At 35.5% G+C, this 18769-nt stretch overlaps 1 protein-coding gene across 1 annotated transcript; it reads right to left on the bottom strand.

Annotated features, from left to right (window-relative positions):
• Positions 1-4983: 4983 nt before the first annotated feature.
• Positions 4984-18022, bottom strand: LOC115717674 (uncharacterized). Its single transcript, XM_061116484.1, has 6 exons — positions 13944-18022; positions 13767-13834; positions 5873-6164; positions 5640-5765; positions 5281-5475; positions 4984-5071 (listed from the first exon to the last, which is right to left on the bottom strand). Exons 1-6 carry the CDS (start codon positions 18020-18022, stop codon positions 4984-4986), a joined length of 4848 nt encoding a protein of 1615 aa, XP_060972467.1.
• Positions 18023-18769: the final 747 nt, after the last annotated feature.

Below are 18769 nucleotides of genomic sequence, written 5' to 3'. Positions count from 1 at the left end.
CAGTATTCAAACAAAAAGATGAAAAACACAGGGTTCAAAATTGAAAATACAAGACTTGAACAAAAGAAAGACAATAGAAGTAAGTTCTTTTCTATTTCATAAAAATCATTTTAATTTATGTTTTAAAAATTAGTGTAAAAAATGTTCAAAAATATTAGTAACATTAGCAATAACAAATTTAAAACAGTTTCAAAATAGTTGACTTACACTAATAATAATTTCATATTCACGGGAAAAAGAAGACTTTTTATTCCTAGTCTTTTACAATGGACATTTTGATGATCAAATGAATTATAAAAATTATGAAGCTAGTGGACAATACATCTCAATCGATTGTAAATATGATGAACTAATACAGAAGCTGAAAGACCAAGAAAATAATGTCCTGCAACTGAAATATCAAGTGAAAGAAGGATACCAACTGTTGAGGATAAAGGATGATCAAAGCCTACATTTCTACATACAACTAAAACTGAAGGAACCTGACTTTACAACATATCCATTATGTGTGAATGTCATCAACAACCCAACAACAACCATCAATCCATCAACCCATCAACAACCTGACTTCTACATACAAAATTTGTTTCTTGGATCCAAAATGCAAGTGGGCACTAACGGCATCTAGAAACGGACTAACCAAGTCATTCATAATTCAAAAATATGACAGAAAGGTGATTCACACTTGTGATCTAAACATAAGATTTGCAAACAAAAGACAAGCTACAACGAAGTTGATTGGAAACTACATCAAGCCAAGATTTACCAAATAAAAATAACTCAAATGACACAAGGCATCATATGATAAATGAAACATAAGTATGGGGTGAGAATGAACTACATGAAAGCATGGAAAAGCAAAGAGCACGTGCAAGAAGAATTACGAGAAAAAGCAAATGAATCATACAAGCTGCTGCCAAGTTTTTTACACATGCTGCAGAAAACTAATCCCGGAACAGTTGTACACATGCAAACAGAAGAAGATAACATCTTCAAGTACTTGTTTGTGGCACTAGATGCTTCAATAAAAGGATGGAAGAAGTGCAAACCCATAATAATTGTTGATGGAACTTTCCTTAAATCAACATATGGAGGGACATTACTATCTTCTTGTACACAAGATGCAAATGGACACATTTTTCTCCTAGCTTTTTTTGTTGTGGATTCAAAAAACAACAACTCATGGCAATGGTTTTTCACAAAATTAAGGGAAACATATGGGATCAGAGAAGAACAGTGCTTGATCTCAAACAGACATGAGAGCATAATTAAGGCAGTTGCTCATGTATTTCCAAAAATAACGCATGCCTATTGTGTATACCACCTGTTAAGCAACCTTCAAGAAGAATGCAAGCAAGCTCGATAAACCATTCTTCACAGCAGCAAGAGCATACACAGAGAGGAAATTTGAATACCATATGAGCGAGCTTGATAGCTTGGACATTCGTGTTAGACCATATTTACAACAAGTTGGATACCATAAATGGTCAAGATACCGCAGCAAACACAACAGGTATTCAACTATGACTTCTAACATTGCTGAATCTCTAAACGCAACAAACTTAGCAGCTAGAGAACTACCAATCACAACACTAATGGAGTCATTGAGAGCTTTGATACAACAATGGACATACACAAACAGGAAAGAAGCACAAAAAACCACAATAGTTTTGACACCTACTGTAGAGAAAAAGCTAGTCAACAACTTTGTGGACTCATTGACAGAAAATGTATAATCACTTAAAACTACAAGTTGCATCATAGTTTTCTTATAGTTTCTTTTCAATTTTCTGTACAGTTTGACCATTGATTATCTTAACCAAAATATGCAGGTAAAGCCAAAAAAACGAGAACATGTTTGAAGTGGTAGAACTAACAAGATCATGGGTGATCACACTACTACAAAATTGGGTTTTAGTGACACTCTTTAGTGACACGCACAAAAGTGCATGTCACTAAAAATTTAAGGGTGAGTTTTAGTGACACGCACAAAATGACTACAAATTTAGTGTTAGTGTCCCATAATGCATGTCATTAAAAATATGAGGTGTCACTAAAGAGTAACTCCCAAAATTTATATTATTTTTTTTTAAAAAAAAATATTGGCTTACAGTGACACGCCAAACGCGATTGGGTAAACATACCCCAACACACTTAGCGTGTCACTATATCATGTATTAAAATAATCTTTTAATTTATCCAAAAAAAAAGTAGCTAAGTACCTTTATTTAAAAAAAGAAAAAAAAAATGTACCACTATATATAATAAATATTAATAAAATAATAATAAATAAATTAATAAGTAAATAAAAAAAATTAATCTATTATTATTATTAATTTTTTTTGAAAGAAATAATAAGTTAATATTAATTTTTTTTATTATATTAAATATAGAGTATAAAAAAATTCTAATATAAAAATTAAAATTAATACTATATATATATATATCTCTTTCTCTCTCTCTTCACTTAAACTAAAAAACCCTAATCTACTCTTTTAACATACAGCCGCTCTCATCACCCTCTCTGTTTTTTCAAGATGCGACCAAAGCAAAATTTGGCCATCTCTCTCATGCAAAGACGCAGGCGACCTCAACACTCCTCAGGCGAACCCGTCAGGCAGGCGACCTCAACACTCCTCAGGCGAACCCGTCAGGCATAGGCGACCTCAACACGTCTACTCCTCAGGCAAACCCGTCACTCCTCAGACGAACCTATCTCTCCTCGGGCGAACTCGTGAAATCACAGGGCCAAATCCGATGATATCTCTTTTCAATCGGTATTTTTCTTTTTGCTTCTCTCTCTTTAAATGTGAAAACTATTTGAATCTATCGTGGATCTAGATGTTTGAATCTTGTCAGTGGATCTTCGGAGTTATGTTCGACGTTTCGAGATGGTGGTCGACGACGATTTGTTATTTGTGGTGTACTACTGCTCTGGATTCATGGACGACGATTTGGTTCATATAAATAGTGTATTCTTAGGTTTTTTATTTTAAGTGAATAGGGAGAGACAAAGAGATATATGAACTGTGTATTGTTCATACCATGTGATTTTATTTTTTAATTTTTTTTTAATTTTTAGTTTATCTTGGATTGATGTATAACTGATATGAGTTTTTATTTGTTTGATATAATCTGATTTGGGGATTTGTATTTAGTTTATATTATTTTATGTTATTATGTGATTATTTTGTAATTTTTAGTGATTATTTTGTAATTTTTAGTAAATTTATGAAAAAAATTTTAAATTGATTATAAAATATTTATTTGGAGGTAATTATGTAAAATAAGTTTTATAAACATAAAATTAAAATATAAAAGTAGAAAAAAATTGGTAATATCTTATAATTGGTAAATTTCCTAATATATATGAGATTTATATTAGTTATTATAAAAATATTTATAATTGTTAAATTTAATATTTTAATATATAATTAATTAAATTACTATTTATAATTTTTATAATATATAAAATTAGAATGAAAAAATTAAATATATATACATTTTTTTTTAAAAAAATAAGATAGTGATACTTTTTGTGTGTCACTATATCTGTAAAATAAAAATAAAAATTAAAAAAAAAAAGATATAGTGACGCTTTTTGTGTGTCACTCTAAATGCTTACAGTGACGCGCAATGAGTGAATACAAAAGGTTTCAGTGACACGTGTTGAGTGTCACTAAAAACTGCCTTTCCAGTCAGCCTCATTAGTGACGCGCATTGAAGTGTCACTATATTTAGAGTTACTTAATGTGTGTCACTAAAACCCAATTTTCTAGTAGTGTCAATCTAAAGGAGAAGACATGCAGTTGCAACAGATTCTAAATTGACGAATTACCATGTGCTCATGGGCTTGCTGTGATAAAAAATATGAACTTAAACGTTTACAATTACTGTTCACATTATTACACGACAAGAACATGGCTTGAAACATACTGTGGGTCAATATATCTTGTACTCAATCACACAACATGGGATGTACCACAGAACATAAAAGATATTCTTGTTCTGCCACCAAACCAGAAAATAAGATCTGGAAGACCAAGGAAAAGAAGATTTGTAGCTGATTGGGATACAAAAAAAAACAGAATAAGTGCAGCAAATGTGGTCAACATGGTCACAACCAAAAGACATGCAACAATCAAGCAATTAACTAGATACAACAGAATTATTTGAATTGTTTAAATCTCTATGAGAATTTTGACAACATGAAATGTTAGTTTTGATATATTGCTATTAATTATCAAAGTTGAAATAGTTTATTAGTAGTTGCAAAATAGTTTCTGGACAGTTTTGATACTTATTAAGAATTTCAAAAGAAAAAGTTCTTAAAAGTCGAATATGAGTTTTTATAAGTTGTATAATAAAATGTACAAAAAGTTGCATAACAGTTGGTAATCTATTGAGATAAGATGTTAGAAATGAAATGATAAATATTTTAACTACCAATTGAGTTTGTATACAGTTGCATAATGGTTTTTTTAAAGTTGTACGCTTAAAAATATACCAAACATATTAATTGTAAAATCATAACACAATTGCTATTAAAACATAAAGAAAATGAACATAGTATAATGGTTAATTTTAAATATCCTATAAGTTGATAACCAGTTTTATAACATCAAACGTATAGAGTACCTAAAAAACATTAAAAAAAAACCAAATACTGTCTGAAATGAAAATCAACCAAGCACAACAAAGTTTTCCCATAAAATGACGCTACTTTTTCAATTTAGAAGCCTTGGAAGACTTGCTCTGCTTCTCTTCCTCACTATCAATACTTTCATTATTTTTCCTTTGACCATACGAAAACAAGAGGGCAGCAAGTCGAGCGCAGAAAACTTCAATGTCAAAGTCATTAGGGACATCTTTCCCATGAATGAAGAACTCCACAAATGCTCCTCAATCACTATTTTCAAAAAAAGAAAACAAAATAGTTAAACAATTATTATACAACATGAAAAAAACTTAAAAAATAACAACTCACTTTTTCTGCTGAGATGGAAGACTAGCAATCTCCATAACTCTTAGAGGAGCTTTCGGGTCGAAACCTAAATCAGGAACATTGGACCTATTCTTTCAAAATCTAAGGAGATCAAAAAATAAAAGAAGCAAAACAGAATAAGCCTTCATTGCATTTTTTGCTGCAGAATTCATTTTCGCAGTCCTCAAAGAATTATAAAGAAAAATATAATCCCCTCATTCAAATCAAGAAGGCCAAAAATCCAATGGCTTTCTTTCCTAAGATTTATAATGAATAGGACATGGTTGGCTTCATACCAAAGCTTAGAACAAGGAAATCGCAAGCCTCTGATATAATGCACTATTGGGTGAGCAGCATGGATGTGAGACATCTTTGTTTTCATTGACTTGGCTTTGCAGAATTTGTGGTATAAAGATTGAATAGAATCATCGAAAAGGCAATCTATTGTAGCGAAATTCACAATAACAACAGAATAATATTTCTTATTTTTCCTAAGGTAATAGAATATAGTATTCATATGCTCAAACAAGATAATAAAGAAACACAAAAGAAAATGTGAACAAATATTACAAAAACATTAGCTCAACTAAAAAACAATGATAAAACAACTATAATACAGCTATAAAGAATTTTAAAAGGAAAAAAGAAATGTTACTGTGTCATTGATAAACATGTCACATCAAGAGAAATGATAAAATCATGTTTTATCTCAACATAATCTACACCTAATTTGAACCCCGGGGAAATTTTCTTCGCACCATCCTCGTAAACATTGTAAGGCCTATATCAAAAAACAAACGACTAAGAAACAATATTGAATTCAAATAATTGGAAAAATAAAATGAAATGCAAACAAATAAAAAAAAAACAGATAAAGAAAATAATTACCTAGGATGTTTTAGCAATCCTTTGGTAATCCAATCATCAAACTTAGCTTCGATTTCAAGAGAGACGGGATCAGAAAATAAATCGTTAAGAGCGTAAAGACCCTTCACATACGTAACTATCTTAAAATCCCTCTCATCTCCTCCATATTGAGAACTTGAGGACATTACCTCCATTGGAGTGCTGCTCACATCATGTGACCCAAAATCAACAAAAGACGATTTCAATGTCGGGGCACGCTCTACATTAGAAGCAATGGCATTTGCCTTTTCAGCAACAACATTTGGATTGGAATCTGGAACTTGGAAGAGAAAATTAAAAAATCAATAAAAGTAAAAGTTGAAAAACTAACATAAAACTGCCTAACAACTAAAAAAGACTAACATGCTAACACAATCTAAAAATGTAACACCCTAACTAGCATAGGCGTATTACGTGATTTTTAAACATACTGTGCAGCTCGATGCTAATCACCGAGGTTTATGGAAATCGTGATTAATTAAAATTTTTGCTTTTTAATTAAACTTATAAAATATTTTATACAAAAATACTCAGGATCCCGATTACAAAACACTTTATAAAAGTTTACTGTCTAATACAAAATACTTGTCGCCTAGCGACTAATTACAAAAGCACTGCTGTCCCGAGGATCGTACGCTCTAGGCCTAACCGCCCCGACATTTACAATCTTCATCGGCTCGTCCTCACGGTTCCTCAGCCTTGGCCTTGCCCTTACCTACACATAAACATAGCACTGTGAGTCGACAGACCCAGTAAGAAAAGCATAAACATAATCATACATAAATCCCAGGTTATGATCATACGCCCATACCCCTGACCATAACCCTAACTGTCGTGTCCCACACGATACTGAGTCCCGAACGTTCATAAGACGGTACTATTGACAAGTAATAGCCTATACTCGGTTCACTGGTCATACTCTAGCTGCTAATCATACTCTAGCCTAAACGATGTGTTACAGTATCAGCCTATACTCGGTTCACTGGTCATACTCCAGCTGCTAGTCATACTCTAGCCTACCCGATGTGATACGGTCAAATAGCACAGTACCACCAACCCTAGAACCAGCCTATACTCGGTATACTGGTCATACTCCAGTTGCTAGTCATACTCTAGCCTAACCGATGTGATATGGTCGGATGGTACGAAGCCAACATACATATCTAATGTAATCTAACAGGCTCCCTAACATGCACGCTAAACATGTAATACATATGCATACTGTTATAGTAATCTTACCTCAATTCCGAATTCTGGTGTGTCGGTCAACCTGACTGGAACGAACTGCGCGGCGGTTTACAGGCTCCTAAACCATAACAATCACAACACTAATAAGTGATACGCTAAATCACTTCCCGGGGACTTAAACTAGAAACTAAAAGTTTCCCTATCGATAAAAAGCATGGAAATACCCCAAATAACATAAAAATGAGAAAAACTAGGGTTCCTAAAAATCCCCCAACCGGTAGACCAGTTCTGCAACCGGAATTCCGGTTCTGGGAATTCCTGAACCCTCATCAAAAATTCCGGTTGTACAACCGAAATTCATAACTTGCTCAAATCAAACCCAAACCAAATCAAACCTTCCAGACCTGTTCTAAATACCCCATAGAACATTTTTAAAGCATCAAAACCATCCAGAAAACACAGATACGAAAAATGCCATGTGAGCTCCAAGCTTTGAGTTCAAAACTCAAACTTGGCTAAAGCTCACCTACAAGGCTCAAAACTAGATTTAACCTACATAATCATGCATAATAAAACTGCAGAAACCATTCTCAAACTCATGCAATAAACACAACAACCAATTTCGAAATTTCTCTTTGAAAACTATAATTTTGAGCCAAAACTTCCAAGCTTGAATCAAAGCAACTAACATGCATCATAACCAGCTCTAATCTACTCAATCAATCAAGAATAAACTGTTGGTATTATATTTATCCAGGATCTTAGATCTATTTGCAAGTATGTTGATTTAACAACCTAATATTGAACTTCTAAAACGATGAACTAAACACATAAAAGTTAAGAATAACTTACAGTGATTGCAGCGGAATTAATGTCTCCTTCCACTCAGATTTCTAACCCTTGATTCCTGTCTGTAGCAGAGTATAATCAAGATCTGAGCCCGAAAGTTCTTCAGTTGGATGTGATCCTTCACAGTCTTCCAAACTATGATGAGATACTGAATGATGTGAGTGGGCACTTCTCTCTCACTAGGGAATTTCGAAATCTCTCTTTGTTTTTCTCTCTTGATTTCGTGTGATACACTTTGCAGAGCAAAGTTTTCTCAAGCAAACTCATATTCATACAAAGAGAGGAGAGGGGCTGCTATAAAATGGAAAAGGGAAGATCACAACTTTCCAAATAAACAGTTTCCTCTTTTACTGTGTAATTGAATAACTGCTTTATTTAGTGTGATTCACCACTTTCCTATTTAGGCTAGGCTTTGATTAGCAATTAAATGACAAATTAAATTGAAAAATAATAATTGGGAAAAGGCAATGATGTGGCCGGCCATGGTGTGAATGGGCCTCACATTGATTTTGCAGTTTCCTCAATTTTATTTCTATTTCTCCAAAAATGCCATTTTTCCAATTCTAATCATTTAAATGCCAAAACCAATTATTTAATAACTAAAATAGATTATTAAATAATATTGCCATTTAAAATTAATTATTAATTCAGACATGCAAAGTCTCATAATTAATAATTAAACCTAGAAACCCTCTTTTTTACAATTTCATCCCTAAACTGTGAGAATTCACAAATTAGACATAGTCTAACTTTTAGAATTATAATTGATTAATCATAAATCAATTATAGAGTCCTACAAACAGTATAATCTCAACTAGAATGGGGACCATGGATCTATATTCTGAGCTTCCAATAAGTTGAACCGATTTACCGAGTAAATCCCTAACTTATTAATTCCTCGTGGAATCCACTCTTAGAACTTGGAATTGCACTCTCAGACTTATATAGAGCATATCATATGTTTCACGATATCAATATGCTATCTCATTTAACCATTGTTATAATCTTAATGTGATTTAGAGATCCTCTATATAGATGATTTACATCGAGACGGGACTAATTTACCGTTTACACCCCTCAATGTATTTTGCCCATTTGAACACTTAGTTACCTGTAAATGATGTTTTAGTGATCTAATATATAGTCACTGAAACAAGAGCTCATCCATTTACTTCTATTTAACTAAGCTCAAAAGGAATCATCACTTTACTTCTATACACCAGTAGAAGCTATAGATTTCCATATTTATGTTTAGCACTCCCTATTCAGTTATGCTATCATGTTCCCAAAATATATGTATTATCCTGACTCAAAACAGGCTTTAACTAATAAATCAAAGAACAGGAATAGCACTCCTGAGATTGAGCCTAAGCATATCAGGATTTAGATTCTCTTAATCTAAGATCAGCTTCTGACATTGACTTGGAAAGATACAACAGTAAGTTTACAATATCTTTAACCAAGTTCAATATCGGTCCAGTCCAATGCATACTCCATGCATTCGAAACCAGTATACTTTGCCAATGTTTTGGAAAGAACATAACACTTACTCCAAGTGTAAGTATACTTCATCGCTGATTATCACATCAGTGTAAATCCAAAACACTGATGAACAGGGACCAAATCTTTTGAATCATATAATCACAATCACATTCCACTGTATTGACGATACTGTAATTGTGAATAACTATATGTTCTGGATTTAACTGATTTTGTGCATATATCAAGTATATGTATTAAACCATAAACATATAACATACATGTAAACATACTTCACTTCTAAATTGATAACTAATCAGATTGTAATGAGTTTTATTTAGGGCATAAAACCCAACAAACTCCCACTTGCACTAACATAAAACAAGTAGTGCATTACAATCAATCTTTTGTCTTGATCCTCTGATCAAGTGTAGTATCTTTTGAATCCACCCATATATCTGGAATCAGGTTCATGAGACACATGAAACCTTCCCTAACTTATGCTTTACTCGTCAAGGGATACTGAAATCCTTACTGCCCATTAAGTACATCTGAACAACCAGAAGACATATCTCTCAAATTTTAAAATTTGGAATTGAGATAATGCAGTGTAGAATTTTCTTCAGTAAAATAACTTTCTGGTAATTTTGAATTTACAAAGTTATATCTTCTCTGATGAAGCTTGAATAATTATAGATGGGTTTTAACACTCTTCTATAATGATTCCTCCACCCCCAGAGTAACCACCACCTCACAATGAGTCGTTGTGCATATGAGGATCACTAATGAATAGTTCCTTAATAACATATACGTCACTTTTGTAAATCTTTCTTGATTGTCCCCTAATGTTCCCCATTTGATTACATCTCAGATGGCTCCCACTCAATAGCAGATGTCTGGTTAGAAACTTTTAACCTTTTACTATTGTTTCTGGGAACATCTCGTTGTGACTTATTATCTTAAGCCGAAACTGTAAGTTTCTTTAAGATTAGTTCAACAACATAGCAGTCTAGTATTTGAAGTGAAAAATACTTGCTAGAGATTTAAGCAATCAAATCAAGATACCATAAAATGTTATGAGAAATAGACATCTTGAATCAGTCTTTCGAATAGACTATGCAAGAATTCTTCTATCTTACTCTCATAATTCTGATAAGTTATTTCTATCCATGTGAATGGTTAGACTTGTTTTTATCAGAGGTGTTCTTAAGTTCCTATCACAATTATCAACCAAACGAAGATGGGTAAAGAATTTTAATATTCTCCCACTCAACCAAGGTAATGTGAAACATTATCAAAGAACTTTAATGGTATCAATAACTATTACAACAGTAAATCTAAACTGATACATATAATCAAGATCAAGAATTTATTCTGATAATAGCTAATTTATTATATTATTTCCATGTTTAAAAATATGTGCCACAAAGGGTACTGTAGAATAAAGTCCACCCCTAAGTTTATAGAGATTATGGTCCACCCCTAAAGGTTGTAAATCTCTAAGTGTGATACAGAGTCTGTGGAGTTGAATATAATCCAGAGTTCATTAGATATAAAAAATCGTTTGAACTGCATATTATTCTTAACTTTTCTCCACCCCTATCAGATCAAAAGATCTTTTTATTAAACAAATTCTCAAATAATTGTTTTTGAAACCAACAATTATTCATAAACATAGAAATAACTTCAAGTGTTTATGTAGTAATAACTCTGTAAAGAGTTTAAATACTTTTTGAATTTGCATCAATAATAAAAACACATACACATTCAAACATTATAAATATAATAATCGGTAATAGATAAAATAAAGAACTGAAGCTCAACTCATAAATTGCAATATGATTGAAAAAGATATTTTATTATAAACCAAAAAAATTGTTTGCAATATTTATGAGAACCAAACAGGGAATTAAGATCCCAAACTTAAAATCCAAATTGTTTAAAAAACTAAACAATTAATTCAAATGAAAGAGCTTCTTCTTTATTGTAGACAATCTCCATCCACCATCCAGCTTTCTAATCCAACTCGTTAAGACAGCACCCGAGTTTAAGAAGCTTTAGCTATAAGAAGAATAATAAACAAGGTTAGTAGTCCAGAATTATTAATCCAAAAGGATAATAATTCACTAAAAACACATCAGTTTATAAAGAAAATACCTTGTTTCTTTGCGAGATACTTAGGACATTGGGATTTCCAATGGCCTTTCTCATTGCAGTAGAAACATTTTCCTTTTTGTGTATTGCCAGAAGCTCCAGCATTTTTGTTCCTAGCTGCATTCGCAGCTTGAGCTCGCTTCTTGGCATTTTTCCACTTCTTCTTATGATGGGATTTGGAAGTAGAAGCAACAAGTGCTTCAGGATTACTTGTCTTATTACCATTTCCAGAATTCTGAGGTTTATTCCCTCTTTTCTTGGGACCTCCAATCAAATTTTCATATGTCTGAAGGTCATTGACTAAAGTATGAAAGTCCTGTTCCTTCTTATTCATGACATAATTTGATGTGTAGGGCGAGAAAATGCGAGTCGAGCTATTCAAGATGAGACTCACTTGAGTAGTCTGATCCATTTCAGCACCATGATTCTGGGCTTCTTGGAAATAACTAGCCATCTGGAGAAGGTGATCACGCACATTCTGATGGGGTTCCATCCGTGCGTTGATGAATTTCTTAGTCGCATCGAAACGAGACTGAATAGATGCCATACCGAATAGCTCAGTTAACTGCGTCATGATTTCTGCAGTCGTGACAGTGTTTGCAAACCTTGTTTTCAAGGTGTCAACCATGCTGGAAAGCATGAAGTAACGAGCTTTATTGTTAGCATTATGCCAACGCTCGAACTTCTCTTTTACAGCTTTGGTTGCATTGTCACTTGGCTGCTCAGGGGACGGCTCAGTCAACACAAACGAGGCACTTTCACCTATGAGAGCAATATGAATGTTCTCTCTCCACTTTGGGAAGTTAGACCCATTTAGCTTATTTTCAGTTAAGAGTGACAACATGGGATTTGACATTTCAATTCAGGATACTACAAGAAAATACATAGATATCAGTTATGGTTTATCACAAAATCTCATTCAGAAATTATCAGCATACAGCAAGTAGGAATGACTAGAGAAAATACAAAAAAATTCAAACCTAAATAATTTCCAAGGTTTTCAACAAACTGATATCAGTGTCCCGTTTAGGTGAGAGTCAAAGCTATCATTCATTGAATAGAGTTGTCAGCTCATCTAGAATAGCAAACATTCTAGCAACCTTTTATTTGATCAAAAAGAGAATCCGACGTTGTCCCGTTTAGGCGAGAGTCAAGGTCATTCTTATTTCATGAGCTTCTACCATTGTTTCATATGTTTGTAAGTCTTATACAGTACCCACCATTAGGGTGGTTAATACTAATATAAAACACTTACAAACATACTTATCTTTCGAGATTAAACGGCGCTAACTTGCTAATGAACGTTCCTCCATTAGGGAGGATTACTCACTAAAACAATAGCTATGTAAAACCAACCATGGAGATCGAATATCTCAAAATAATAAAGCTCATTGTTTAAATTGTATTTTCTTCTATTATTTATTTATTTTAAATCTATATATATTTATTAAAATTTAAATTTAGAATAGAATCTAAATAAAATTTAATTTAATATTTGTAAAATTAAACTTAGATGGTTAAGAAAATAAAATGAATTATTTCCATCTTAGTGTTAATTTTCCAACAAATATTAAGAAAATTACTTAATTTAAGTTGTATTAATTTAAATTAATTTGCAACTCAAATTAAAATTTTCTACAAATATATATATTGTATTTCCAAAAATACACAATTTTTGAAATACATTTAAAATAAATCAAACTTCACTTAGAAAAAAATACCTCAAGCAAAATATTATCTATCTAGATTTTTTTGACTAATGAATCCAATTTCTAATAATATATTTCAGTTCCTTTATTTTAAATTAATCATTAAATGAAAAGATCATTGATTTAAGTTGATTCAAAATTAATTAAAATAATTAATTTACAACTTCAATCTATCTTTCAAGATAAATTCAAAATCATCTTGCATAATTAAATGCTATTTTGAAAAATGATTAATAAAATAAATAAAATATATTATGAAAATTATTCAAATTTAAGTTGTTATGGAAATACCCAACTTAAAATAATTTTCTTATTTAATTAAATATCATGAAAATATCAATATCCAAGTGTCATTATGAAAATCAACTTAGACATTTAATTTTCAATTTAATTAAATGTACTAAATTCAGGAAATAAATAATTAAGTATAGAGAAGGCTTAATCATTAATTTCCAATTTTTTTTTTTTTGATTGTGGAATTCATTGTAAACAAACACCAACGGCCCAATAGCCAGAGGAACCCTGAAAGACAGGGTAAAAAATAGCCAACAACACTAACGTCCAACTACACCAGAAAAAAATTAAAAACTGCAACAAGCAAGAAACAAGCTACAAACTAAGGAAAAAACAGACTACTACACCTACAAAAAAACAGAAACAGACAGTTCTAGGACCGAGAATGACCATCTGCAGCAATCAACTGCAGGAAATCATCAAAATTGGCCAAATCCAAAACTCCAAACATGTTGTTTCGGTTTGCCCATCGAGCCACAGAGTGGGCCACACCATTACACGAATGAGGGGTCCAGATGACCTCGTGAAGGTTGAATTTCGCCGAGAGATCGATGAACTTCTTTACCTTGTCTTGAATGTTGAAGTGCAACTTTTGGACATCAGAATCCCTGCTTTTCATTGCGCTGATTGCATTCAGCGAATCACTCTGGAAGATGACATTTCTGAAGCCGAAGTTTATGGCTGCTGCCGCACCTTCGCAGATAGCATCGACCTCCCCTGGCAGCGGGTCACTGAAGTGAGATTTGAACGTTGAGATGCCGAGGATAGTTCCATACGCGTCTCTAAATACAGCTGCCCCCGTAGACTGAGATTGACCAATGGCCACATCAGAGTTACAAGCAATCCACCCTTCCGGAGGTGGATTCCACTCAGTATTAAGAGGGTCGGTGCACTCCTGAATAGAGTCCAACTCACACAGCCTACTATTTATATGGTCAATTCGCACCTTCAAAGGGATAGGTTGTTTTCCATGGAGGATTGAATTTCTCTCCTTCCAAATACTTTCAAAGATAAGAGCAGCCCCTCCTAGGAAACGATTGAGATTCATATCATATGGTCTGTTACCTCTCTCAATAAACCATTGCATCCACTCCTCCCAATTTGAAAGGAAAGGAATAGATGTTCTAATGTTCCAGGAACAACCAAACCATATAGCTCTAGCCAGGGTGCACTCCCAAAATAGGTGGAAACTACTTTCCTCAGAGGATGAACAATTCGCACAAGTTATATCAGTGATTGGAAAAAGGGATCCGATCTTACCTTTGGTGGGAAGGCAATTGGATAGGATTCTCCACCACAGAAATTTCAATCGGTTGTGAATTTTTGCACCCCATATAATTCTCCATTTCCTGTCCAAGTTTGTATTCGGATCATGATTCGATATCAGTCTACAGGCGGACTTAATGGAGAACTGACCGTTCTGTTCCGGAAGCCAAAGCCAGGAATCATTGGTTGAGCTTTCAGGCAGGGATATGTTGAGAATTCTTTTAGCATCATCCCTTGTGAACCATTTCCGAACTAGCTCCTCGTTCCATTGTTGGTTCGAGATAAAGTTACTTACCAAACTCACTCCTTCAGAGGCATCAAGACGGGGCATTGGTTGTCTATTCTCGCCGGGAACCCAAGGATCGAACCATATGGAGGTTGCGTTCCCATTTCCAATTTTCTGACAAATTCCTTTTTGGAAGTCACCGCGGATGCGAAGAATGGCCTTCCAAAGTGTTGTATCGGAGGCCTTAATCTCCATGTCAAAGAAGCCTTCGTTCTTCATATATTTGTCGTTCATAAGTTGGCTCCACAAGGATCGGTCTGAGTTTAGAATTTTCCAAGCCCACTTCATAAGGAACGCCTTGTTCATATTCTCCGTTGTTCGAAACCCCAATCCCCCATTAGTTTTTGGTTTGCAAAGACGCTCCCAGGCTATCGTGTGAAGTTTACGCTTGTCTTCTGTGTCGCCCCACCAAAAGTCTCTCAAAAGTTTGTCGATCTTGTTGGCAGTAGTTGCGGGAATAACATCAGATGAAGCCACATAATTTGCCAAACTCGAACCTACTGCCTTGATCAAACAACTCTTGCCAACATTTGATAGAAGCTTTACTTTCCATCCTTGTATTCTTTGCATCACTCGATCAACCAAATGTTTAGTATCCTCTGTCCTCTTGGTTGACCGGAATAGAGGGAGTCCCAAGTAGGTGGCCAAACGGTTCATTCTCCTCACACCCAGAATCGTTGCAATTGACTGAGCTTTTCTGGCCGAGACACCTTTGGAGAAGCAAACAGAGGACTTCAAGAAGTTGATTTTCTGACCCGAGCTATGACAATAGGATTCAAGGCAATCTAGGAGGGATCTAGCTTCACGTGCAGTCGCCTCGCCAAAAAGTATGATGTCGTCAGCAAACATTAAATGTGTTATTGGAGTTCCATTTCTAGCGAGTTTGAAGCCTTTGAGCCCACCTTCATTTTCCTTTTTGATGAGAAGGCGAGAAAGGGCTTCAGCTGCCATTATGTAAAGGGATGGCGATAACGGGTCCCCTTGCCGGAGTCCTCTCTCCGGACTAAATTTACCAACAACTGAGCCATTTAACAGAAGTTTGATTTCAGTTACGGAGATGCAAGCTTTGATCCAATCTATGAGAGGACTTCCGAAACCAATTTGATGAAGCACCGAAATGAGAAAATCCCAATCCAGTTTGTCGTATGCCTTTTCCAAATCTAGTTTCAAAAGCATGTATCCTCGTTTGCCTCGTCTTTTGCTCATAGAATGCACCACTTCCCTTGCGATCATTGTATTTTCAGCAATGTGCCTTCCTCGAACAAATGCCGCTTGGTTTGGAGATATGATCCTCGGTAGTATGTTTCTCAATCTTGTAGCAATAATCTTGGAGATTATTTTGTACGCCACATTGCAAAGCGCGATGGGTCGGTAGTCATTGATTGTGGATGGAGAGTCTTTTTTTGGGACTAGGACTAGAGAAGTGTCATTAATAAAGTGTGGGAGTTCAAGATGGGTGAAAAAATGAACCACCATCTCGGTGAGATCTTCATTTACTGTTTCCCAGTGGTGGATGTAGAAGCTTGGGGGATAGCCGTCGGGGCCAGGGGCTTTGTCCTTTCCCATATCATTAAGGGCTCTCTTCACTTCATCTTCACTTGGAATTTCATTCAAAAAGGTGTTGTCTTGATCAGTCAAGACTTTCTGAAACAGAGCTGGACTCAACTGAACGGGGCTTGGGTGGTCTTTTGTGAATGTCTCCTTAAATCGGTTAAGAAAGCAGCGAGCAATTTTGTCCTGATCACGTATCCAGTCGCCATCCGAATTTTCTTTGATACATTGGATATAGTTCCTTCTACGCCTTATAACCGTCGAAGCCATAAAAAACTTAGAGCACATGTCCCCTTCTTTTAGCCATTGAACTCTAGATTTTTGCCTCCAATGGATTTCTTCCCTAAGGAGAGCTTCTGAGAGCTGTTGTTTTGCGTTTTTTAGGTCAGCCACATTGGTTATCTTCTTTTCTGCCTCTTCGAGTTGGGACTTAGCCTTGTGAACTTGTTGAGATAAGTGTTTAAATTGCGTCTTATTCCAACTCAAGAGCTTTCGACTAGTGGCTTTCCCTTTCTTGTGAAAGTTAATCATGGGATTGGGGTGCCTTCTATGTTTCCAAGCTTCCTTCACCACCCAAAAACTCCGAGGGTCGCGCGCCCACATATTTTCATACTTGAACTGCCGTCCCTTGCAATTGGCACCTCCCATTGTATCGAGCAGCAAGGGCCTGTGGTCCGACTCAGAGGCAGCGAGGTGGTTGATGATCGCTTGAGGGAATAGGATTCTCCATGCCGAAGAGGCAAGCCCACGATCAAGTCTAGCTCTTTTCATGGCTACCCCTACTGACGGGTTTGTACTCCCTTTAACCCAAGTGAAGGCCGGGCCTAGGAAACCCAAGTCAATCAATCCCGCTCTATCCACCATACGCCTGAAGTCGAACGAGTATCTAGACACACTCCCGTGGTAATGAAAGCATTCACTATCCTTCAAAGTTCCATTCATGTCCCCTAAGAAGAGGATCGGATGAGTAGTTTTGAGGGCATAGTCACCCATCTTAAGCCAAAAGAGCTCTTTATCCACACTATTGGGAGGCCCGTAGGTGCCCACTAAGATCCATGGAATTCCCGGAGGGTCCGAGGAAATCTCACCAATGATCGAGTATCTAGAAGAGACTTGAATATTGCAGCTAACCCCTTTCATCCAACACATGCCTAATCCTCCCGAGAGCCCCACCGAAGGCACATAGTGCGAGTCAATGAAATGAAGCTTAGAACAAACTCTATTGAACTTCTCAGTTGGCAACCGAATTTCAGAAAGGACCAATAAGTCGGGTTGATGATGGCGCACAAGATGCGCCAATTGCCGAACTGTCGCGGTATTCCCAAGCCCACGACAGTTCCATGCTAGGATTTTCATGGCGTCCTCGGAGACTTTTCTGGGCAAGTCTCCATAGCCCCAAAGTGAAAATCCTGATGGTGAATCCTCTTAGTCTCTTGTCGGTCTTCATCAACCTCCGTAATTGTGACACCGCTGTTCGGTTTTGCCTTTTGCTTCTTTTCAATAATAACAAAATGATTATCCAAATTTACCTTGAGGTCAAATGTTCGATCGTGCCATTGAGTACCAGATGTTGTTTTCCTTCCCGTTGAGCCCTTAGCCTTTCTTCCACCTTTGAACGACTTTGGTGTGGCAGCTAGAGGGGGTTGAGTTTTGGGGGGTCTTCCTCTTCGCTTGCGCGGTCCCATGGCAGCAGGGACTGTCTGTGATGCTTCTTTCCCCTTCCTTTGCCACATATTAGCCTTCTGATTGTCATTCGATCCAGGCGAGAAGGTTGCAAAATTGAGTTCTTCAGGGATCGAGTCCTTGGATATATTCGACTGAAAGTCAGGAGCATCTTGGACTTCTTCAGGAGAAGGAGCACCAGTGTTGTCGACATGAAGCATACGGGTAGGAGTTTTTTGGGTTGGATTAGGATTGGGATTTGGACTGAATATAATACCATCCAAAGCTTTTCTCTTCCTTGGCCCATCAAGGTGTTCATGGACCCTAAAGTCTTCTATGTCACAAATGGGATTAAAAAGTGTGGGCTCCCTATGATATTTGTCAATAGTTAGGGCCCCCATTAGTAGTTCACGGGCTTTAGGATCGGCCCAACACTCTTTG

The sequence above is a fragment of the Cannabis sativa genome, chromosome 5 (assembly GCF_029168945.1).
Source record: "Cannabis sativa cultivar Pink pepper isolate KNU-18-1 chromosome 5, ASM2916894v1, whole genome shotgun sequence".
Classification (NCBI taxonomy): Eukaryota; Viridiplantae; Streptophyta; class Magnoliopsida; order Rosales; family Cannabaceae; genus Cannabis; species Cannabis sativa.
Note: the sequence above shows the minus strand (reverse complement) of the source record. Positions and strands in the feature narration are given on the sequence as shown.

Coding starts and splice junctions, on each gene's coding strand:
- LOC115717674 (XM_061116484.1), bottom strand. CDS start 18,022: ATGAAAATCCTAGCATGGAACTGTCGTGGGCTTGGGAATACCGCGACA. Junction 5,476..5,639: donor ACATGTTTATCAATGACACA/GTAACATTTCTT, acceptor CTATTACCTTAG/GAAAAATAAGAAATATTATT. Junction 5,072..5,280: donor TTTCCTTGTTCTAAGCTTTG/GTATGAAGCCAA, acceptor TTGAAAGAATAG/GTCCAATGTTCCTGATTTAG.